The sequence below is a fragment of the Taudactylus pleione genome, unplaced genomic scaffold (assembly GCF_031769625.1).
Source record: "Taudactylus pleione unplaced genomic scaffold, aTauple2 ptg001176l, whole genome shotgun sequence".
In the NCBI taxonomy this organism is placed as follows: domain Eukaryota; kingdom Metazoa; phylum Chordata; class Amphibia; order Anura; family Myobatrachidae; genus Taudactylus; species Taudactylus pleione.
In genome coordinates this window covers 709274-734186 of record NW_028285577.1, presented here as the reverse complement: position 1 = coordinate 734186, position 24913 = coordinate 709274, and the positions used below count along the sequence as shown (strand labels likewise).

Genomic DNA, 24913 nt, shown 5'->3' with positions numbered 1-24913 from the left:
ATGTCATAGTGTGCGACCACCAGTCACTGTCCCTAGTAGTCTCTGAATGTCATAGTGTGTGACCACCAGTCACTGTCCCTAGAAGTCTCTGAATGTCATAGTGTGTGACCACCAGTCACTGTCCCTAGAAGTCTCTGAATGACATAGTGTGCGACCACCCGTCACTGTCCCTAGTAGTCTCTGAATGTCATAGTGTGCGACCACCAGTCACTGTCCCTAGAAGTCTCTGAATTACATAGTGTGCGACCACCAGTCACTGTCCCTAGAAGTCTCTGAATGTCATAGTGTGCGACCACCAGTCACTGTCCCTAGAAGTCTCTGAATGTCATAGTGTGCGACCACCAGTCACTGTCCCTAGAAGTCTCTGAATGTCATAGTGTGCGACCGCCAGTCACTGTCCCTAGAAGTCTCTGAATTACATAGTGTGCGACCACCAGTCACTGTCCCTAGAAGTCTCTGAATGTCATAGTGTGCGACCACCAGTCACTGTCCCTAGAAGTCTCTGAATGTCATAGTGTGTGACCACCAGTCACTGTCCCTGGAAGTCTCTGAATTACATAGTGTGCGACCACCAACCCTTCTCTCAGACCATGCCTTACTGACATATCAGACTCTAATCCAACACTGTTGGATAATCAACTTCAAGAAATCAAATCTCAATCTGTCCTGGAAGCTCTTGTTTCTGAGCATGATACGGCATCACAGAGGATCTTTCACCAATAGACAAAGCCCGGGATATCCAGTTGTTCGTTCAGCTGGTCCTCAGACCAAAGAAAGTGTCCCTACTTCTTTGTCTGCGTCTCTTGGGGAAGATGGTAGCTGCTTTCGAGGAACTACAGTTCGGGCAGTTCCACTCCAGGGTGTTTCAGTTGTACCTGCTATCACAGGGGTGAGGGTCTCATCTGCTTCTACATCAACAGATCCGTCTGAGCCCGGTTACCCAAATGGCCCTTCTCTGGTGGACACAATCCAACAGTCTTTTAGCGGGCCGAAGATTCGGAGTGTGGGACTGGATCATCGTAACAACTGATGCCAGCCTTCGGGGATGGGGAGCAGTAGTCCTCGACTATCACTTCCAGGGTCGATGGTCCCCTCTGGAACAGAAGTGGCCCATAAATGTGTTGGAACTCAGAGCGATTTACAATGCTCTGATAGAAGCAACAGAGTTTCTAAAGTCTCGTCCGATAAGAGTTCAGTCCGACAACGCGACGGCCGTCGCTTACATCAACCGCCAAGGAGGGACTCTGAGTCGCATGGCCATGCGTGAAGTAACTCAGATTCTCTGGTGGGCCGAGAACCAGTCAGTAATCCTGTCGGCGGTGTTCATCCCGGGTGTGAACAAATGGGAAGCACATTACCTAAATCGCCAGAACATCCATCGCGGGGAATGGAAGCTTCATACAGACGTGTTCAACGTGCTGATACGTTGATGAGGGTATCCTCGGATGTACCTCATGGCGTCACGATTGAATCATCAGCTCCCAGTATACGGGAACCGCAGGTGGTGGCAGTCGACGCTCTGTCAGTTACTTGGATCTACAACTTTGTTTACCTTTTTCCTCCGATTCCACTTCTTCCTCATCTTCTCAAAAGAATAAAATACGAGTCTGCCTCTGTCATTCTCGTGGCTCCAAACTGGCCTCGGAGAAGTTGGTAGACGATCCGTGGCCCCTTCGTCTGCAGCCGGATCTTCTACAGCAGGGTCCTTTCGTACACCCCAACTTAGCGCAGCTGTGTTTAATGGGGTGGCTCTTAAAACCGATACCTTAAGACGTAGAGGAATCCCAGACTCTGTTATTCCCACCATGCTGCGCACCAGAAAGCCAGTTTCAGCTGCACATTATCGTACCTGGCTTTCTTCTATCTCGTGGTGTTCCAGTTGGGGTCTTCCGTCTGGTATACAATCGGGAAGCCGGCTGCCTTAATACCGGCAGCCGGCTTCCCGACTTTCATATCCTGGCGAGGGTGAAATGCCGGGCATCTATATCTAGACGCCTGTCATTTCCGTGACACCGGGAGACGGGCAATCAAAGGGATGCCATGCGCCGTGAGTGGACAGCCGTGGGGGGGTGAGTTAGGTTTAGGGCACTCAGGGGGGACTTAGGGTTAGGCACCCCCCTGGGAGGGTTAGTGTTGGGCTAGGGGGAGGAAGGGTTAGGGCTAGGCACCCCCGGGAGGGACTTAGGGTTAGGCAGCGGGGAAGGGGGGGTTAGGGTTAGGCACTTAGAGGGGAGGATTAGGGTTAGGCACTTAGAGGGGGGGGGATTAGGGTTAGGGGGTTAGGTTAGTCAATACTTACCTATCGACGATCGGGATTTCCAGCGCTGTCGGGCTTCCGCTGCCGGGAACTCTGCTTTGGTCAGCCAGTCGCTGCCGGGAATCGATCAGCGGTATTTCATACCAATTCCTTCCGTCTAGGACTTTTTGTTTGTCCCGGTTTCTGCTTTTTCTCCAGACTGGTCTGGATTCTGGTCTTCGCCTTGGAACTTTAAAGGTGCAGGTCTCTGCCCTTTCCATTTTCTTTCAACGCAAATTGGCCCTCATTCCTGAGGTGCAGACGTTTCTTCAGGGAGTCTTGCGTGTGCGGCCTCCTTTTGTACTTCCGGTAGCTCCTTGGGACTTGAACTTAGTGCTTCTGTTCCTTCAGTCGCCCATGTTCGAACCTTTGCAAGAGGTTGATCTTAAGTACTTGTCTCGGAAGGTTGTTATCCTTCTGGCTCTAGCTTCGGCTCGTGGAGTTTCGGAATTGGGTGCTCTGTCCTATAAGCCACCTTACCTTGTGATTCATGCTGATAGGGCGGAACTCCGGACGGTAGCCGCCTTCCTTCCCAAGGTTGTGTTGGCTTTTTATATCAATCAGCCTATTGTGGTACCGTCATTGGTGGAGGACTCTGGTGGTTCTTCTACCTTGGATGTGGTTAGAGCTCTCCGCACCTATGTTGCCAGGACAGCGTCCCTCCGTAAGTCGGAGTCGTTTTTTGTCCTCAATGATGCTGTTCGGAGGGGTTGGACAGCTTCTAAGCAGACGTTGGCACGTTGGATCAGGCTTATGTTAGTGCCGACAGTCTGCCTCCTTCTTCCATTTCAGCTCATTCCACACGTTCTGTGGCTGCATCATGGGCGGCCGGTAGAGGTTGCCTCCACGTCACAATTGTGCCGTGTGGCCACTTGGTCTACAGTTCATGCTGCTTCGGCATCAAGTTTTGGCCGCCTTATTCTGCAGGTTCCACAGAGCGGTCCCGCCCGTTGGGAAAACTGTGGGACGTTCCGAGCATAAGCACCTCCAGTGTCCCCTAGTGGATGAAAGAGAAAATGGGATTTTGGTACTTAACCGGTAAATCCTTTTCTCTGGTTCCACAGGGGACACTGGACGCCCACCTCAGCGCTCTTCGCCTGCCTGTTCGGTTTTTTCCGTATGTTATATGATTTGGTTATTGTGTGTTCTTCTATCCTTTTTACTCCACTTGTTCTCCATCTCCTCTCTGTCTTCATTTTCTAAACTTAGGGCTGATGGGGCATAGAGGGGGAGGAGCTTCACACTTCTAAATTATTTAAAAGTGCCAGCTCCAGTTATCCACGCCTCTATACCCCAGCGTAAGCACCTCCAGTGTCCCCTGTGGAATTGGAGAAAAGGATTTACCGGTAAGTACCAAAATCCCATTTTCTGCCAGGGGACAAGATTTCAGCCTACAATTGCGTGTACAATCGAAGGGCATCCATTCAGTTAGCAATGCATGTCCTGGGGTCAATGGTATCCACCTTCGACTGGTGGAATAGGCTCCTTTCCACACCAGGACTGCAACAATTGATTCTCTCCCGGTGGAACAGGCAGTATCATCTAATACGGTCCCAGACGATCCTCCTCCCTCCGGAGGTTCAGCTTTCTTTCTCATGATGACTGCAAACGTCTCATCTGGACAAGGGTCGCTCCTTCCGGATCCCAAAATTGAGTGCTTCTCAACACTAACACCAGCCTTCGCAGATGGGGCGCAGTGACAGGTCATCATACCTCTCAGGGAAGATGGACAACCCAGGAAAGTCACCGGCCCATAAACTTCCTGGAGCTTCGTGCAATGTATTCAAAGCGCTCATGCTGGCACAAGACCTCCTCCAAGGCAGGCCGGTCCAGATCCAGTCCGACAATGTGACCACAGTATTCTACCTCAATCATCAGGGAGGCACGCAAAGTCTGGTCTGGGCGGAACATCATCTTCCGGCAATATTCATCCCCGGAGTCCTCAACTGGGAAGCGGACTTCCTAAGTTGTCAGGATATACACCCTGGAAAATGGTCTCTCCACCCATATGTCTTTCGTCTCCTGGTGGACAAATGGGGACTACCAGATGTAGACCTCATGGCCTCAGGTCATAATTACAAGGTTCCCAGGTACAGGTCCAGGACCAGAGACCCCTCAGCCGCCTTAGTGGATTCTCTGGCAGTGAGGTGGCACTTCAAGCTGGCGTATCTCTTTCCTCCGATCTCTCTCCTCCCAAGGGTCCCCAGGAAATTCAAGCAAGAAGATGGCACAGCAATATTTATAGCTCCGGCTTAGCCCAAGCGCCATTGTATCACCGACCTATGGAGTCTCTCCATAGACACTCCGTTTCATCTTCTTCTATGGCACTCCTTTTTTCAATGGTGTTCCAACAGAGAGTATGACCCTAAGATTTTTAGGGTTTCCTGGGTACTTGCTTTTCTTGAGGCTGGAATAGACCTCAGACTCCGCCTGGCCACCCTGAGAGTACAAGTTTCTGCGCTGTCAGTTTGCTTTCAGCAAAGGATCGTTCCTCTGCCGGATGATTTAGAATTCTTTTTCAGGGTGTGCTGCGCGTTCAGCCACCTTTTGTCCCTCCCGTGGCACCATGGAATTTGTCTTTGGTTCTCGGGGCACTACAGGTTCCCCCTTTGAACCTGTGGACTTAGACCTTAAGTGGTTGACGGCGAAGACACTTTTTCTCCTCGCTATCTCCTCTGCTCCCAGAGTCTCTGATTTGGCTGCGCTCTCTTCTATTTTAGATTTTTCACCACGATAGAGCTGTCCTCCGTACACGGGTGGGTTACCTTCCTAAGGTAGTATCCCTTTTTCATGTGAATGAAAAGATTGTGGTTCCAGTCTCAATACCTTTCTGCAGGTGAAGCCTCCCTGGATGTGGTTCATTCTCTCCATTCATATGTGATTCGTACCAACTCCTTGAGAAAATCAGACGCTCTTTTTGTGTTGTATGGCTTTCACAAACGAGGCTGGCCAGCAGACTCTGGCGCGATGGCTGCCCATGATTATCTCTCAGGCTTACATGAAGGCTGATCTCCCTGTTCCAAACACAGTGACAGCACATTTTACTGAGTCTGTGGGACCATCGTAGACGTTTCAACATGGTGCCTCTACTGAACAATTGGGCAAGGCGGCCATGTGGTCTTCTGTCCACACCTTTTTGTCAGGTTTTATGCTTTTGACACCTTTGCCTCTCAGGATGCTTCTTTTGGGCAGCGGATTCTCATTCTGCTCAGGAGCATCCCCGCACTGCTTTAGGTCATCCCCATGGTATCCCTGAGGATCCATATGGAGCCTGAAGAAGAAAACTAGAGTTACCTTTGTTAACTCTTTTTTTTTTTTTTTTTAAGAGGCCCATAGGGTCCACAGGGCACCCACCTGACGCACCTGGCTTCAATGGGTTAACTTTTCTCATGTTCACTGATTTCCTCTTCTTAGTGAGAGTGCTTCTTGTGTACATTGTCCTTCCTTCTCCTGCATTGGGCTTGTTAACAAAACTGTCTGCCTAGGGCCAGGTGCAGGGTATACGTGGGGGAGGAACTAAGAACTAAAGCTTGACTGTTTGGTGCCTGGATCACTCCAACCACTTACCCCCATGGTATCCCTGTGGGGTATACAATCGGGAAGCCGGCTGCCTTAATACCGGCAGCCGGCTTCCCGTCTGTCATATCCTGGCGAGGGATGAAATGCCGGGCGTCTAGATGTAGATGCCTGACATTTCCCCAACGCCAGGAGACAGTCGCCCAGCATCCCAATCAAAGGGGTGTATTCTAGAATATATTATTAGCGGCAGGTGTATTCTAGAATAGATTTATAGCGGCAGGTGTATTCTAGAATAGGCTATTAGCTGCAGGTGTATTCTAGAATAGATTATTAGCGGCAGGTGTATTATAGAATAGGCTATTAGCAGCAGGTGTACTCTAGAATAGATTATTAGCGGCAGGTGTGTTCTAGAATAGGCTATTAGCGGCAGGTGTATTATAGAATAGATTATTAGTGGTAGGTGTACTCTAGAATAGATTATTAGCGGCAGGTGTATTATTGAATAGATTATTAGCGGCAGGTGTATTATAGAATAGGCTATTAGCGGCAGGTGTACTCTAGAATAGATTATTAGCAGCAGGTGTGTTCTAGAATAGGCTATTAGCGGCAGGTGTATTATAGAATAGATTATTAGCGGCAGGTGTACTCTAGAATAGATTATTAGCGGCAGGTGTATTATAGAATAGATTATTAGCGGCAGGTGTATTATAGAATAGGCTATTAGCGGCAGGTGTACTCTAGAATAGATTATTAGCGGCAGGTGTATTCTAGAATAGATTATTAGCGGCAGGTGTATTCTAGAATAGATTTATAGCGGCAGGTGTATTCTAGAATAGATTTATAGCGGCAGGTGTATTCTAGAATAGATTTATTGCGGCAGGTGTATTCTAGAATAGATTTATTGCGGCAGGAGTATTCTAGAATAGATTATTAGCGGCAGGTGTATTATAGAATAGGCTATTAGCGGCAGGTGTATTATAGAATAGATTATTAGCGGCAGGTGTATTCTAGAATAGATTATTAGCGGCAGGTGTGTTCTAGAATAGGCTATTAGCGGCAGGTGTATTATAGAATAGATTATTAGCAGCAGGTGTATTATAGAATAGGCTATTAGCGGCAGGTGTATTATAGAATAGGCTATTAGTGGCAGGTGTATTATAGAATAGATTATTAGCAGCAGGTGTATTATAGAATAGACTATTAGCGGCAGGTGTATTATAGAATAGGCTATTAGCGGCAGGTGTATTATAGAATAGATTATTAGCAGCAGGTGTATTATAGAATAGACTATTAGCGGCAGGTGTATTATAGAATAGATTATTAGCGGCAGGTGTATTATAGAATAGATTATTAGCGGCAGGTGTATTATAGAATAGATTATTAGCGGCAGGTGTATTATAGAATAGATTATTAGCGGCAGGTGTATTCTAGAATAGATTATTAGCGGCAGGTGTTTTCTAGAATAGATTATTAGCGGCAGGTGTTTTCTAGAATAGATTATTAGCGGCAGGTGTATTCTAGAATAGATTATTAGCGGCAGGTGTTTTCTAGAATAGATTATTAGCGGCAGGTGTATTCTAGAATAGATTATTAGCGGCAGGTGTTTTCTAGAATAGATTATTAGCGGCAGGTGTTTTCTAGAATAGATTATTAGCGGCAGGTGTATTCTATAATAGGCTAATAGCGGCAGGTGTATTATAGAATAGATTATTAGCGGCAGGTGTATTATAGAATAGGTTATTAGCGGCAGGTGTATTCTAGAATAGATTATTAGTGGCAGGTGTATTCTAGAATAGATTATTAGCGGCAGGTGTATTATAGAATAGGTTATTAGCGGCAGGTGTATTCTAGAATAGATTATTAGTGGCAGGTGCATTCTAGAATAGATTATTAGCGGCAGGTGTATTCTAGAATAGGCTATTAGCGGCAGGTGTATTATAGAATAGATTATTAGCGGCAGGTGTATTCTAGAATAGATTATTAGCGGCAGGTGTATTATAGAATAGATTATTAGCGGCAGGTGTATTATAGAATAGATTATTAGCGGCAGGTGTATTATAGAATAGATTATTAGTGGCAGATGTATTATAGAATAGATTTATAGCGGCAGGTGTATTATAGAATAGACTATTAGCGGCAGGTGTATTCTAGAATAGGCTATTAGCGGCAGGTGTATTCTAGAATAGATTATTAGCGGCAGGTGTATTATAGAATAGATTATTAGCGGCAGGTGTATTCTAGAATAGATTATTAGTGGCAGGTGTATTATAGAATAGATTATTAGCGGCAGGTGTATTCTAGAATAGGCTATTAGCGGCAGGTGTATTCTAGAATAGATTATTAGCGGCAGGTGTATTCTAGAATAGATTATTAGCGGCAGGTGTATTCTAGAATAGGTTATTAGCGGCAGGTGTATTCTAGAATAGATTATTAGCGGCAGGTGTATTCTAGAATAGATTATTAGTGGCAGGTGTATTCTAGAATAGATTATTAGCGGCAGGTGTATTCTAGAATAGATTATTAGCGGCAGGTGTATTCTAGAATAGATTATTAGCGGCAGGTGTATTCTAGAATAGATTATTAGCGGCAGGTGTATTCTAGAATAGATTATTAGCGGCAGGTGTATTCTAGAATAGGTTATTAGCGGCAGGTGTATTCTAGAATAGATTATTAGCGGCAGGTGTATTCTAGAATAGATTATTAGTGGCAGGTGCATTCTAGAATTGGCTATTAGCGGAAGGTGTATTCTAGAATAGATTATTAGCGGCAGGTGTATTATAGAATAGATTATTAGCGGCAGGTGTATTATAGAATAGGCTATTAGCGGCAGGTGTATTATAGAATAGATTATTAGCGGCAGGTGTATTATAGAATAGATTATTAGCGGCAGGTGTATTCTAGAATAGGTTATTAGCGGCAGGTGTATTATAGAATAGATTATTAGCGGCAGGTGTATTCTAGAATAGGTTATTAGCGGCAGGTGTATTATAGAATAGATTATTAGCGGCAGGTGTATTCTAGAATAGATTATTAGCGGCAGGTGTATTCTAGAATAGATTATTAGCGGCAGGTGTATTATAGAATAGGCTATTAGCGGCAGGTGTATTCTAGAATAGGTTATTAGCGGCAGGTGTATTATAGAATAGGTTATTAGCGGCAGGTGTATTCTAGAATAGATTATTAGCGGCAGGTGTATTATAGAATAGATTATTAGCGGCAGGTGTATTATAGAATAGGCTATTAGCTGTAGGTGTATTCTAGAATAGATTATTAGCGGCAGGTGTATTCTAGAATAGAATTATAGCGGCAGGTGCACAAATGCAGAATTTTGTACCCCAAATTTGATGGGACCACTTAGAAAAAACGAAAAAAAAAATAACCTAAGTGCTCTTCTGCATCACTTCTTCAATGTCGGGGAAAAAAACACCTGCTGTGGCTATTTAAATCCCCGACTTTCAATTAAAGGCTAAAACGGGGGTACCCATAGTGATCCTCCATGTTTTTACTACTTTAGGGGGGTCTTACAATTTTTTTAAGGAAAAATTCGTAACTTTACGCCAATCCAACTTCGGAGTTTTCCGTTTTCGTTAATTTTATATTGAATAAGGGGATAAGCGGGAGCGCGCCCCATACTTTAACGGAGGTAAAAACTCCGATATGAAACGTTAACTTCCACAGTGAAGTTAACGTTTCATATTGAATACCCCTCTAAGTCTTCTATGTTATCGTGTCGCTCTTCAGTTGCCACCTGCGCATAAACAAATTACACTTTTGAAACTATTTCAGGTGTCCATGGTGACAGGTATGATGTCACAGAGTGGATCTGAGTGGACAGTGGAGGACACGGCTGTTATTTGTACGGAGCGCTATGGGTCGGGCAGCATTCAGAGATACGTACAGAGTGAGGATGGCACCATCTCTAGTGTGAGACGCCACGCTCAGCAACATTACCTGTCTATAAGAGACTGTTTTGTGGTGAGAATTTCATGGTTGTGAAATCAATTTACTCATATTCCCAACAGTGTCTCTCCCTCTCCCCTGTCATTGGCAGACGCGCCCGCGCTCTCCCTCTCCCCTGTCACTGGCAGATGTGCCGTCTCTCCCTCTCCCCAGTCACTGGCAGACGCGCCCTCTCTCTCCCTCTCCCCTGTCACTGGCAGACGCGCCCTCTCTCTCCCTCTCCCCTGTCACTGGCAGATGCGCCCTCTCTCTCCCTCTCCCCTGTCACTGGCAGACGCGCCGTCTCTCCCTCTCCCCTGTCACTGGCAGACGCGCCCTCTCTCTCTCTCCCCTGTCACTGGCAGACGCGCCCTCTCTCTCCCTCTCCCCTGTCACTGGCAGACGCGCCCTCTCTCCCCTGTCACTGGCAGACGTGCCCTCTCTCCCCCTGTCACTGGCAGGCGCCCCCTCTCTCCCCCTGTCATTGGCAGGCGCCCCCTCTCTCCCCCTGTCACTGGCAGGCGCCCCCTGTCACTGGCAGATGCGCCCTCTCTCCCTCTCCCCTGTCACTGGCAGAAGCGCCCTCTCTCCCTCTCCCCTGTCACTGGCAGACGCGCCCTCTCTCCCTCTCCCCTGTCACTGGCAGACGCGCCCTCTCTCCCTCTCCCCTGTCACTGGCAGACGCGCCCTCTCTCCCTCTCCCCTGTCACTGGCAGACGCGCCCTCTCTCCCTCTCCCCAGAAATACTGAGATGACAGTGACCATTACTGGAGCAATAAATATACTGTGAATATGTAAAGTGGGGGGAGTAAAAGGATTTTTCTTTGTCTTTCAGTCTCTGTTCCTCCCTCATGGTTTCCCGGACAGCGTGAGTGCGGATTACTTGGAGTACCAGCTCTGGGACACCCTGCAGGTAACACAGCTGATATCTCAATGTGTCACCTCTGTGATACGTCTCTCACTACGTGTCCTCTCTCCCAGGCCTTTTCCAGTAGTGTTACCGGGTCTCTGGCAACTCATTCACTTCTCCGCGGCTCGGGGGTCGGGGACAGTTCAGCCACTGTTACAGCCGCCACCATCACTTGGATCCTGAGAGGTGCTGTCACTCTCATATACTGTCTGTCTCTTTAATGTCACATCCTCTGTCACTGCTACCACCTTACACCCATCTCCGGCTGTCTCTCTCTCTCTCCCCCTCTCTCCCCCTGCTACCACCTTACACCCATCTCTCTCCCTCCCATCCTCCCATCTCTCCTACAGTGGCTGTCTCTTGCTAATGTCACTCATTTCTGCCTTCTCTGTCTCTCCCGGTCTCTGCAGATGGCACAGGGATGGTTGGACGTATTCTATTTGCCTGGATGAAGGGGTATGAGACAGATCTCTGTTATGTCTTTTTTTATGAAACCATTGAGGAAGTTATTGTACAGTGACCGTGAGTCTGTTCATCTTCTGTGTAGGCGTGCAGTAATATGAGGGGGGAGGTGTGTAGTAATATGAGGGGGGAGGTGTGTAGTAATATGAGGGGGGAGGTGTGCAGTAATATGAGGGGGGAGGTGTGTAGTAATATGAGGGGGGGAGGTGTGTAGTAATATGAGGGGGGAGGTGTGCAGTAATATGAGGGGGAGGTGTGTAGTAATATGAGGGGGGAGGTGTGTAGTAATATGAGGGGGGAGGTGTGCAGTAATATGAGGGGGGAGGTGTGTAGTAATATGAGGGGGGAGGTGTGTAGTAATATGAGGGGGGAGGTGTGCAGTAATATGAGGGGGGAGGTGTGTAGTAATATGAGGGGGGAGGTGTGTAGTAATATGAGGGGGGAGGTGTGTAGTAATATGAGGGGGGAGGTGTGTAGTAATATGAGGGGGGAGGTGTGCAGTAATATGAGGGGGGAGGTGTGTAGTAATATGAGGGGGGAGGTGTGTAGTAATATGAGGGGGGAGGTGTGCAGTAATATGAGGGGGGAGGTGTGTAGTAATATGAGGGGGGAGGTGTGTAGTAATATGAGGGGGGAGGTGTGCAGTAATATGAGGGGGGAAGGTGTGTAGTAATATGAGGGGGGAGGTGTGTAGTAATATGAGGGGGAGGTGTGTAGTAATATGAGGGGGGAGGTGGAGGTGTGTAGTAATATGAGGGGGGAGGTGGAGGTGTGTAGTAATATGAGGGGGGAGGTGGAGGTGTGTAGTAATATGAGGGGGGGAGGTGGAAGTGTGTAGTAATATGAAGGGGGAGGTGGAGGTGTGTAGTAATATGAGGTAGGAGGTGTAGGTGTGTAGTGCTATGAGGGGGGAGGTGTGTAGTAATATGAGGGGGGAGGTGTGTAGTAATATGAGGGGGGAGGTGTGCAGTAATATGAGGGGGAAGGTGTGTAGTAATATGAGGGGGGAGGTGTGTAGTAATATGAGGGGAGGTGTGTAGTAATATGAGGGGGGAGGTGGAGGTGTGTAGTAATATGAGGGGGGAGGTGGAGGTGTGTAGTAATATGAGGGGGGAGGTGGAGGTGTGTAGTAATATGAGGGGGGGAGGTGGAAGTGTGTAGTAATATGAAGGGGGAGGTGGAGGTGTGTAGTAATATGAGGTAGGAGGTGTAGGTGTGTAGTGCTATGAGGGGGGAGGTGTGTAGTAATATGAGGGGGAAGGTGTGTAGTAATGTGAGGGGGGAGGTGTGTAGTAATATGAGGTAGGAGGTGTGTAGTAATATGAGGGGGGAGGTGGAGGTGGAGGTGTGTAGTAATATGAGGTAGGAGGTGTGTAGTAATATGAGGTAGGAGGTGTGTAGTAATATGAGGTAGGAGGTGTAGGTCTGTAGTAATATGAGGGAGGTGGAGGTGTGTAGTAATATGAGGGAGGTGGAGGTGTGTAGTAATATGAGGTAGGAGGTGTGTAGTAATATGAGGTAGGAGGTGTAGGTGTGTAGTAATATGAGGGGGGAGGTGGAGGTGTGTAGTAATATGAGGGGGGAGGTGGAGGTGTGCCGTAATATGAGGGGGGAGGTGTGTAGTAATATGAGGGGGGAGGTGTGTAGTAATATGAGGGGGGAGGTGTGTAGTAATATGAGGGGGGAGGTGTGTAGTAATATGAGGGGGGAGGTGTGTAGTAATATGAGGGGGGAGGTGTGTAGTAATGTGAGGGGGGAGGTGTGCAGTAATGTGAGGGGGGAGGTGTGTAGTAATATGAGGTGGGAGGTGTGTAGTAATATGAGGTGGGAGGTGTGTAGTAATATGAGGTAGGAGGTGTAGGTGTGTAGTAATATGAGGGGGGAGGTGGAGGTGTGTAGTAATATGAGGTGGGAGGTGTGTAGTAATATGAGGTAGGAGGTGTAGGTGTGTAGTAATATGAGGGGGGAGGTGGAGGTGTGTAGTAATATGAGGGGGGAGGTGGAGGTGTGCAGTAATATGAGGGGGGAGGTGGAGGTGTGCAGTAATATGAGGGGGGAGGTGTGCAGTAATATGAGGGGGGAGGTGTGCAGTAATATGAGGGGGGAGGTGTGCAGTAATATGAGGGGGGAGGTGTGTAGTAATATGAGGGGGGAGGTGTGTAGTAATGTGAGGGGGAGGTGTGTAGTAATGTGAGGGGGGAGGTGTGTAGTAATATGAGGTAGGAGGTGTGTAGTAATATGAGGTAGGAGGTGTAGGTGTGTAGTAATATGAGGGGGAGGTGGAGGTGTGTAGTAATATGAGGTAGGAGGTGTGTAGTAATGAGGTAGGAGGTGTAGGTGTGTAGTAATGAGGTAGGAGGTGTAGGTGTGTAGTAATATGAGGGGGGAGGTGGAGGTGTGTAGTAATATGAGGGGGGAGGTGTGTAGTAATGTGAGGGGGAGGTGTGTAGTAATGTGAGGGGGGAGGTGTGTAGTAATATGAGGTAGGAGGTGTGTAGTAATATGAGGGGGGAGGTGGAGGTGTGTAGTAATATGAGGGGGGAGGTGGAGGTGTGTAGTAATATGAGGTAGGAGGCGTGTAGTAATATGAGGTAGGAGGTGTAGGTGTGTAGTAATATGAGGGGGGAGGTGGAGGTGTGTAGTAATATGAGGGGGGAGGTGGAGGTGGAGGTGTGTAGTGCTATGAGGTGGGAGGTGTGTAGTAATATGAGGGGGAAGGTGTGTAGTAATATGAGGTAGGAGGTGTGTAGTAATATGAGGGGGGAGGTGGAGGTGTGTAGTAATATGAGGTAGGAAGTGTGTAGTAATATGAGGTAGGAGGTGTGTAGTAATATGAGGTAGGAGGTGTAGGTGTGTAGTAATATGAGGGGGGAGGTGGAGGTGTGTAGTAATATGAGGTAGGAGGTGTGTAGTAATATGAGATAGGAGGTGTGTAGTAATATGAGGTAGGAGGTGTAGGTGTGTAGTAATATGAGGGGGGAGGTGGAGGTGTGTAGTAATATGAGGGGGGAGGTGGAGGTGTGTAGTGCTATGAGGTGGGAGGTGTGTAGTAATATGAGGGGGAAGGTGTGTAGTAATATGAGGTAGGAGGTGTGTAGTAATATGAGGTAGGAGGTGTAGGTGTGTAGTAATATGAGGGGGGAGGTGGAGGTGTGTAGTAATATGAGGTAGGAGGTGTGTAGTAATATGAGGGGGGAGGTGGAGGTGTGTAGTGCTATGAGGTGGGAGGTGTGTAGTAATATGAGGGGGAAGGTGTGTAGTAATATGAGGTAGGAGGTGTGTAGTAATATGAGGTAGGAGGTGTAGGTGTGTAGTAATATGAGGGGGGAGGTGGAGGTGTGTAGTAATATGAGGGGGGAGGTGGAAGTGTGTAGTAATATGAGGGGGGAGGTGGAGGTGTGTAGTAATATGAGGTAGGAGGTGTGTAGTAATATGAGGTAGGAGGTGTAGGTGTGTAGTGCTATGAGGGGGGAGGTGTAGGTGTGTAGTAATATGAGGTAGGAGGTGTGTAGTAATATGAGGTAGGAGGTGTAGGTGTGTAGTAATATGAGGGGGGAGGTGGAGGTGTGTAGTAATATGAGGTAGGAGGTGTGTAGTAATATGAGGTAGGAGGTGTGTAGTAATATGAGGTAGGAGGTGTAGGTGTGTAGTAATATGAGGGGGGAGGTGGAGGTGTGTAGTAATATGAGGGGGGAGGTGGAAGTGTGTAGTAATATGAGGGTGGAGGTGGAGGTGTGTAGTAATATGAGGTAGGAAGTGTGTAGTAATATGAGGTAGGAGGTGTGTAGTAATATGAGGTAGGAGGTGTGTAGTAATATGAGGTAGGAGGTGTGTAGTAATATGAGGTAGGAGGTGTAGGTGTGTAGTAATATGAGGGGGGAGGTGTGTAGTAATATGAGGGGGGAGGTGTGTAGTAATATGAGGGGGGAGGTGTGTAGTAATATGAGGGGGGAGGTGTGTAGTAATATGAGGGGGGAGGTGTGTAGTGCTGTGAGGTAGGAGGTGTGTAGTAATATGAGGTAGGAGGCACTGAATGTGTGTCCTGGAGGCTGTATGTAATGGATACAGATATGATTTTGTACCGTTTTGTCTCTTTCTTTCCTTATTTAGAAGCCGCCTGGACTGTGACGCGAAGCGATGGAGGTAATTACCGCCACGTGTGGACAGATTACAGATGTTACTGGTGTTTTCCTCCTGTATGACACTGTGGTGTAATGATATATGGTATACGCTCATTGGGGTACCGCGGGCCCTTGGTATACAGGCCCTGATTCAGAACCGCCCACCATTGTCCATGTTTCCGCAGATTGGGCGATTGTTATCCATTGCGCTATACATGAATACGCACTGCGAACGCACAGCTCACTCAGTATTCACTCGCAAAGTTAGCGTCAGGTAGTCAGCGTCTTGCGGAGGTAACGGGGGCCTAGGCAAACGTAGGTGTGTTGGGACTGAATAAACTTTGTGTGACCGGATGGCGTCAGCCTGAGTCCCGATCACAGGTTGGGGTATTGATACCCACTGGACCTTGGGGTATCGGGGATTCCTGCTTACCGTCAGTGACGCCTATCACTGACTCCGCCCACTGCTAATGGGCGTGTATGTTGCGGCCACCACCGAGCTCCTATTGGCACTCGGAACCGCTTACGGACACCCAGGCTTTTACCTCGGCACCTGGAACCGCTCCTGCTGCGTATGCGTGGACAAGATGTGACCACACCCCCTGATTGGTGCCGGCGTGGACAAGATGTGACCACACCCCCTGATTGGTGCCGGCGTGGACAAGATGTGATCACACCCCCTGATTGGTGCCGGCTGATTCCTCCTGATCCCTCGCAATGGACCAGGTCTGCACGGTAGCTGGCAGAGGGCTTGAACTTGGAGACGCGGAGCTCCACCCTTAGCATTTGGATAACGGAATAGCGTTTGGCGCAATTCTGATGGTCGCAGGACTGAGATGTAATTGTAGTCAGGCAAGATGCTTATTGCTCAAAGTCTTGAAAAAAATCGTCCTTCAGGTTGAAGGGAATAATCGGCATCCAGGAATGTTATCAGCAGTTCTTCTCCTCACAGGATATACAGGGCTGCACCATAGTACCGGGCACGAAGCCTCCTTTTATGCCACTCAGGGGGTAAGCCCCCGCACTGTGGTTTCCAGACAATCTCCTTAGGTGACCTGTGTGTGTGCTGGCCACAAGCACATATAACATTGTCCCCTATGGACGGTGGGGAGTGGTCACTCCTCGTTGTCTGAGCCCACCCACAGAGCTCGGCACACCCTCTGCTCGTCCACTCCTCTGGAAGGCGCAAAGCTTTCCCGCCAAAACCGACTTCCAGGAATCTGCTAAGGGACCAAGCCTGCCACCTCTGCCTGAATCTGAGCTCCAGAGGTGGGCAAGCAGGGTCCCCGGGCACTGATTCCTGGCTACGCAGTGGAAGCTTTTTTGGAGCTCCCTGAACACAATTAGTTGGCTGCATTAGCTTCCTGTGCACCCTCTCATACCACTTCCAGCACTGGGAGCGGAGCTGGGACCCTGGGCGCGGAGCTGGGACCCTGGGCGCGGTGCTGGGACCCTGGACGCGGAGCTGGGACACTGGGAGCTTAGCTCCCATTCCCCAGCATAGGGCTCTCAGCTCTGAAGCCTGGGACCATGCCCTGGCGGCAGCAGCTTTACCTGTACCCAGCAGCGCTCAGCTGCTGGTCCCCTCTCTGCACGGGGTTATCAGGGGTCAGTGTGTGGTAACCTATCTTGGAGGGCTAGGAGCTAAGCTCCCGGTCCCCAGCGGCCATCGCACCCTCCCTTCTGCCCCGGACCCCCAGCATTGGAGGTACAGGCAGGCGGCTCCTCTGCTCAGCAGTGTTGGGGTGCTCCCAGCGCTCAGTCCCCCCACGTTGCTGCGCACCGAGGGTGAACTGCCGTCCATGCCACTCTGTGATGCGATTCTCCCAGTCCCCAGCGGTCAGCGCACAGCACCTCCTGGGGAGCCAGCTAGCCGGGCCCCCCTGTGCGCGCGTCACTGAGCCCGGGCCCCCCTGTGCGCGCGTCACTGAGCCCGGGCCCCCCTGTGCGCGCGTCACTGAGCCCGGGCCCCCCTGTGCGCGCGTCACTGAGCCCGGGCCCCCCTGTGCGCGCGTCACTGAGCCCGGGCCCCCCTGTGCGCGCGTCACTGAGCCCGGGCCCCCCTGTGCGCGCGTCACTGAGCCCGGGCCCCCCTGTGCGCGCGTCACTGAGCCCGGGCCCCCCTGTGCGCGCGTCACTGAGCCCGGACCCCCTGCCATTAACCACGAGGAGGGGGGGACGGGGGGTGCTGGTTCTGGGACCCGGCGACACTTTGTCTCACCGGTGCACATAGATGAGCCGCTGCGATGTGTTGTCAGCATGAGAGGAGAGCCGCAGGCCAGGGTTTCAGGCTGACCTAGTGCTGGAATCACCTTCTCAGCACTGACATGGAACCTGGGATAATGAATTTACTACAACTTAGAAATAGCCAAGAAAAAACTGGTTTCCCATGTGATGAAAGTGACGCCACTAACGGCCGGATTCAGTCAGCGCCGAAAACCTGTAATTTTCAAAAAAGTTTCGCCGGTGACGTCATTTCGCCAGCGGAAACTTATCCCTGTAATCAATTGTTGCGACTTTTTGCCAGTGCGGAAACGCAATGTACCTGGCGGAAAGATATGAATAGCTGGCGGAAAAAAGTGCAGAATTGCGGTTTTGGGGAGACCGTGGCGATCGCGGGTCACCGTGTATGGGGCGGGGCTTAATGACGTCATTCTATATGAATCACGTCATTTGGCCCCGCGCTCTATGTAAATTCTAGCCAATCGCTGCGATTTTGCCACAAGGGGTGGGGCTACGCAAATCATCAAATCTAGCGAAATTGACTTTGGGGGTCTGCACGTACGGGGGAGGTGTTGCTGAAGGTGCGTTTTTAACGCTTTTTAAGACCTCACTTTAGCGGTTTGTAACATTGCTCGCCCCCATTGTCGGGTACCCAAATTTCATGGGACTCCTCATTCTTCACCCCAAATACCTTCAGCAGGGCTATTCGGGGGTATCCATAGTGATCCCCCCTATCAGTGCATCTTTTGGGGGGTGTCAGGCTGATTTCCCCAGCACTTTTCGCCTGTTTGAGTATCGCCGGGACACGTTTTCGCGTCCTTTGGAATTGAATACAGGGATAAGCTGGGGCGTGCGCGATACTGTTTCGCATGCAAAACCAGCAATGTCGGCGCAAAGTCCGGGACTATTCGCTTCTAATTGAATATGCCCCGAAGTGAACTGCTTCAGTGGGATGTTCTATTGCCTTATTCACTAAAGTCCCATTGCAGTAATGGAAGACGGTGTGATTGGCATCATTCTGAATGTGCCCGTCCTGCAGAAGAGCATGACGTCCAGTTCTCCGGCACTAAGCCTGGTGCTGACTCGTGTTAGGGAAACCCCAGCTCACTCTTACGCTGGGTACACACTGACCGCTATATTGGCCAATCGATTGATCGGCGGCCAGTGTGTACCAGCGATATGTCTGTGAACGACGCCGTTCACCGACATATCGCATTGGCTGTGCTGCACAACTGATGCCCAACATATCTGCAGACCTATCTGTCAATCGGCAAGTGTGTACGGGTGGTCAGCCGCCCCCCGCCCCCCAGCCAGCGGCACCCGCGGCTGCCTGGAAGATGGTCGTTCAGTGTGTATGAACGACCATCATCTACAGATATATCTGCTAGGTGTGTACCCACCCTCACAGCCGGTATCTGGTACAATCCCCCCTCACAGCCGGTATCTGGTACAATCCCCCCCTCACAGCCAGTATCTGGTACAATCCCCCCCTCACAGCCAGTATCTGGTACAATCCCCCCTCACAGCCGGTATCTGGTACAATCCCCCCTCACAGCCGGTATCTGGTACAATCCCCCCCTCACAGCCGGTATCTGGTACAATCCCCCCTCACAGCCAGTATCTGGTACAATCCCCCCCCTCACAGCCAGTATCTGGTACAATCCCCCCCTCACAGCCAGTATCTGGTACAATCCCCCCCTCACAGCCAGTATCTGGTACAATCCCCCCCTCACAGCCAGTATCTGGTACAATCCCCCCCTCACAGCCAGTATCTGGTACAATCCCCCCCTCACAGCCAGTATCTGGTACAATCCCCCCCTCACAGCCAGTATCTGGTACAATCCCCCCCTCACAGCCAGTATCTGGTACAATCCCCCCCTCACAGCCGGTATCTGGTACAATCCCCCCCTCACAGCCGGTATCTGGTACAATCCCCCCCTCACAGCCGGTATCTGGTACAATCCCCCCTCACAGCCAGTATCTGGTACAATCCCCCCCTCACAGCCAGTATCTGGTACAATCCCCCCCTCACAGCCGGTATCTGGTACAATCCCCCCCTCACAGCCGGATCTGGTACAATCCCCCCTCACAGCCAGTATCTGGTACAATCCCCCCCTCACAGCCAGTATCTGGTACAATCCCCCCTCACAGCCAGTATCTGGTACAATCCCCCCCTCACAGCCAGTAGCTGGTACAATCCCCCCTCACAGCCAGTATCTGGTACAATCCCCCCCTCACAGCCAGTATCTGGTACAATCCCCCCCTCACAGCCAGTATCTGGTACAATCCCCCCCCTCACAGCCAGTATCTGGTACAATCCCCCCTCACAGCCAGTATCTGGTACAATCCCCCCCTCACAGCCGGTATCTGGTACAATCCCCCCCTCACAGCCGGTATCTGGTACAATCCCCCCCTCACAGCCAGTATCTGGTACAATCCCCCCCTCACAGCCAGTAGCTGGTACAATCCCCCCCTCACAGCCAGTATCTGGTACAATCCCCCCCTCACAGCCAGTATCTGGTACAATCCCCCCCTCACAGCCGGTATCTGGTACAATCCCCCCCTCACAGCCGGTATCTGGTACAATCCCCCCCTCACAGCCAGTATCTGGTACAATCCCCCCTCACAGCCAGTATCTGGTACAATCCCCCCCCTCACAGCCAGTATCTGGTACAATCCCCCCTCACAGCCAGTATCTGGTACAATCCCCCCCTCACAGCCAGTATCTGGTACAATCCCCCCCTCACAGCCAGTATCTGGTACAATCCCCCCTCACAGCCAGTATCTGGTACAATCCCCCCCTCACAGCCAGTATCTGGTACAATCCCCCCCTCACAGCCAGTATCTGGTACAATCCCCCCTCACAGCCGGTATCTGGTACAATCCCCCCCTCACAGCCAGTATCTGGTACAATCCCCCCCTCACAGCCGGGAGCTGGTACAATCCCCCCTCACAGCCAGTATCTGGTACAATCCCCCCTCACAGCCAGTATCTGGTACAATCCCCCCTCACAGCCAGTATCTGGTACAATCCCCCCCTCACAGCCGGTATCTGGTACAATCCCCCCCTCACAGCCAGTATCTGGTACAATCCCCCCCTCACAGCCAGTATCTGGTACAATCCCCCCCTCACAGCCAGTATCTGGTACAATCCCCCCCTCACAGCCAGTATCTGGTACAATCCCCCCCTCACAGCCAGTATCTGGTACAATCCCCCCTCACAGCCAGTATCTGGTACAATCCCCCCCTCACAGCCAGTATCTGGTACAATCCCCCCCTCACAGCCAGTATCTGGTACAATCCCCCCCTCACAGCCGGTATCTGGTACAATCCCCCCTCACAGCCGGTATCTGGTACAATCCCCCCCTCACAGCCGGTATCTGGTACAATCCCCCCTCACAGCCAGTATCTGGTACAATCCCCCCCTCACAGCCGGTATCTGGTACAATCCCCCCTCACAGCCAGTATCTGGTACAATCCCCCCCTCACAGCCGGTATCTGGTACAATCCCCCCTCACAGCCGGTATCTGGTACAATCCCCCCTCACAGCCGGTATCTGGTACAATCCCCCCCCTCACAGCCAGTATCTGGTACAATCCCCCCCTCACAGCCAGTATCTGGTACAATCCCCCCCTCACAGCCAGTATCTGGTACAATCCCCCCCTCACAGCCGGTATCTGGTACAATCCCCCCCTCACAGCCGGTATCTGGTACAATCCCCCCTCACAGCCAGTATCTGGTACAATCCCCCCCCTCACAGCCAGTATCTGGTACAATCCCCCCCCTCACAGCCAGTATCTGGTACAATCCCCCCTCACAGCCAGTATCTGGTACAATCCCCCCCTCACAGCCAGTATCTGGTACAATCCCCCCCTCACAGCCAGTATCTGGTACAATCCCCCCTCACAGCCAGTATCTGGTACAATCCCCCCTCACAGCCGGTATCTGGTACAATCCCCCCCTCACAGCCAGTATCTGGTACAATCCCCCCCTCACAGCCGGGAGCTGGTACAATCCCCCCTCACAGCCAGTATCTGGTACAATCCCCCCTCACAGCCAGTATCTGGTACAATCCCCCCTCACAGCCAGTATCTGGTACAATCCCCCCCTCACAGCCGTTATCTGGTACAATCCCCCCCTCACAGCCAGTATCTGGTACAATCCCCCCTCACAGCCAGTATCTGGTACAATCCCCCCCCTCACAGCCAGTATCTGGTACAATCCCCCCTCACAGCCAGTATCTGGTACAATCCCCCCTCACAGCCAGTATCTGGTACAATCCCCCCCCTCACAGCCAGTATCTGGTACAATCCCCCCCTCACAGCCAGTATCTGGTACAATCCCCCCTCACAGCCAGTATCTGGTACAATCCCCCCCTCACAGCCGGTATCTGGTACAATCCCCCCCCTCACAGCCAGTATCTGGTACAATCCCCCCCTCACAGCCAGTATCTGGTACAATCCCCCCCTCACAGCCAGTATCTGGTACAATCCCCCCCTCACAGCCAGTATCTGGTACAATCCCCCCCTCACAGCCAGTATCTGGTACAATCCCCCCCTCACAGCCAGTATCTGGTACAATCCCCCCCTCACAGCCGGTATCTGGTACAATCCCCCCTCACAGCCGGTATCTGGTACAATCCCCCCCTCACAGCCAGTATCTGGTACAATCCCCCCTCACAGCCGGTATCTGGTACAATCCCCCCCTCACAGCCGGTATCTGGTACAATCCCCCCCTCACAGCCAGTATCTGGTACAATCCCCCCCTCACAGCCAGTATCTGGTACAATCCCCCCCCTCACAGCCAGTATCTGGTACAATCCCCCCCCTCACAGCCAGTATCTGGTACAATCCCCCCCTCACAGCCAGTATCTGGTACAATCCCCCCCCTCACAGCCAGTATCTGGTACAATCCCCCCCTCACAGCCGGGAGCTGGTACAATCCCCCCCCTCACAGCCGGTATCTGGTACAATCCCCCCCTCACAGCCAGTATCTGGTACAATCCCCCCCCCTCACAGCCGGTATCTGGTACAATCCCCCCTCACAGCCAGTATCTGGTACAATCCCCCCCCCTCACAGCCGGTATCTGGTACAATCCCCCCCTCACAGCCAGTATCTGGTACAATCCCCCCCCTCACAGCCAGTATCTGGTACAATCCCCCCCTCACAGCCAGTATCTGGTACAATCCCCCCCTCACAGCCAGTATCTGGTACAATCTCCCTGACTCCTCCCTGTCCTGGGTGTTCTGGTCCCTGACTCCTCCCGGTCCTGGGTGTTCTGGTCCCTGACTCCTCCCTGTCCTGGGTGTTCTGGTCCCTGACTCCTCCCGGTCCTGGGTGTTCTGGTCCCTGACTCCTCCCGGTCCTGGGTGTTCTGGTCCCTGACTCCTCCCGGTCCCGGGTGTTCTGGTCCCTGACTCCTCCCGGTCCCGGGTGTTCTGGTCCCTGACTCCTCCCGGTCCCGGGTGTTCTGGTCCCCTGACTCCTCCCGGTCCCGGGTGTTCTGGTCCCTGTCCTGGGTGTCCCAGCAGTAGTGCTTTATGTAGCCCTTCCCTACCCACAGCCATGGTCTCATGTCCCCATTCCTCTGTTACAGGCTGTTTGCTGACGTGCTGAACGATGTGGCCATTTTCATGGAGATCTTAGCTCCCGCTTTCCCATCATGCTTCACTCTGACTGTGTGCCTGGCCGGGGTCTTCAAGGTACCATATTCCACCATTCCGGTTATCTGTCTGCTGGGTTCCACTAGGTGAGGAATGCTTTGCAGGTGTGTACATGCGCGTGTGTGTATGTATGCGTGTGTGTGTATGTATGCGTGTGTGTGTGTGTGTGTATATGCATGTGTGTGTGTGTGTGTGTGTGTGTGTGTGTGTGTGTGTGTATATTTTAGGGGTGAGCGGGTTCGGTTTTACTCGGTTCTTATCGCCACTTTACCGCAAATTCGGCTCGATTTTATTCGCTATCCAATACACGTGTTCGGTGATGGCCAATAAAAAGATCCGAGTAAAACCGAACCCACTCACCCCTACTTTGTATGTATGGTCCCTGACTCCTCCCGGTCCTGGGTGTGTATGTACATTTGTGTGTATGTATGTACTGTGTATGTATGTATGTGTGTATGTACATTTGTGTGTATGCCTTTATTCATAAGGGGGACACATGATGCCTAATGCGGTGTAACACGGGATACATGATCATGGATATAGGCACAGGAGGAATTCCTGGCTCGGGGCAGTTAGAGATAAGGGAGTACCACCATTCATCTTACCCTCCTCTCCCCACCCCGGCATGGAGATTGCAACTCTCTCCTGCCCGCCATATTCCACCCCCCATGTGATGTGGTTACATGTCATAGTAATGGCTGACCAGAGGTATATTTATGTATTATTGCTTAGGATGCTGTTTTACCCAATGTGAATATGGCCAGCCGGGGGCGCTACCCCGTGTACAGCCAGCCGGGGTCGCTACCCCGTGTACAGCCAGCCGGGGGCACTACCCCGTGTACAGCCAGCCGGGGGCGCTACCCCGTGTACAGCCAGCCGGGGGCGCTACCCCGTGTACAGCCAGCCGGGGGCGCTACCCCGTGTACAGCCAGCCGGGGGCGCTACCCCGTGTACAGCCAGCCGGGGGCGCTACCCCGTGTACAGCCAGCCGGGGGCGCTACCCCGTGTACAGCCAGCCGGGGGCGCTACCCCGTGTACAGCCAGCCGGGGGCGCTAAATAATACATCAACCCCAGAGTTACTTGCTCTATTCTACTCATGCGCCAGCGGAGGTATAGCTGTCAGGAGTTTAATAAAAACAAACAACAATCGGATGAATTCCACTCTATGGTGGTATTGGACCACCCCCATCAAATGGTAAAAACACTACCATCGGAACAAAAACATCGATGGTAACCATCAGATTCTGATGTCTATCCCTACACTCGACCTGCAAGTGGACTCCGGCCACCACCCCTCCACCATGAAGTGTGATGTTCCCGCTGAGCCCCACACCCTCGGTGAACAGGAGGCATCTCCCACAGAAGTCAGCGCTGTTCTTGAACGGGCAACATGGCGAGGAAGCTCAACAGGAAGCCCAGGAAATGCAGGGAACATTGCACTAAGAGGACATTGCCCACCGCCATATTCGGCAGACGGGAAGGGGTGTGCATATAGGCTGCGGAAATGTACACAGGTGTCACAGCCCCGGGGACATGCTGCTGATAATGCTTACGGTAGCTGCAATACAAATCGCTCACCCATGATCCTCCTGCCCTTCCCAGCACATCCCAGAGGGCGGCTCCAGCCAGCTGCAGGGCAGCCACAGGGGGCTGTGGTGAGATGGTGTAGATATGAGATGCAGGGGGCTGTGGTGAGATGGTGTAGATATGAGATACAGGGGGCTGTGGTGAGATGGTGTAGATATGAGATACAGGGGGCTGTGGTGAGATGGCATAGGTA

General features: G+C 51.2%; 1 protein-coding gene across 3 annotated transcripts in view; it reads left to right on the top strand.

Annotated features, from left to right (window-relative positions):
- Positions 1–24913, top strand: part of RUSF1 (RUS family member 1) — a 122364-nt gene that overhangs the window by 3608 nt on the left and 93843 nt on the right. For all 3 annotated transcript variants that reach the window (XR_015874943.1, XM_088462262.1, XM_088462263.1), the window contains exons 2-7: positions 9602–9790; positions 10590–10667; positions 10736–10850; positions 11075–11120; positions 15237–15269; positions 23066–23171. Coding sequence is in view for 2 of the 3 variants with exons in the window: in XM_088462262.1 (XP_088318388.1) it covers positions 9602–9790; positions 10590–10667; positions 10736–10850; positions 11075–11120; positions 15237–15269; positions 23066–23171 (567 nt within the window). In the remaining variant the exon portion in view is untranslated. The remainder of the gene's footprint in view (positions 1–9601; positions 9791–10589; positions 10668–10735; positions 10851–11074; positions 11121–15236; positions 15270–23065; positions 23172–24913) is intronic.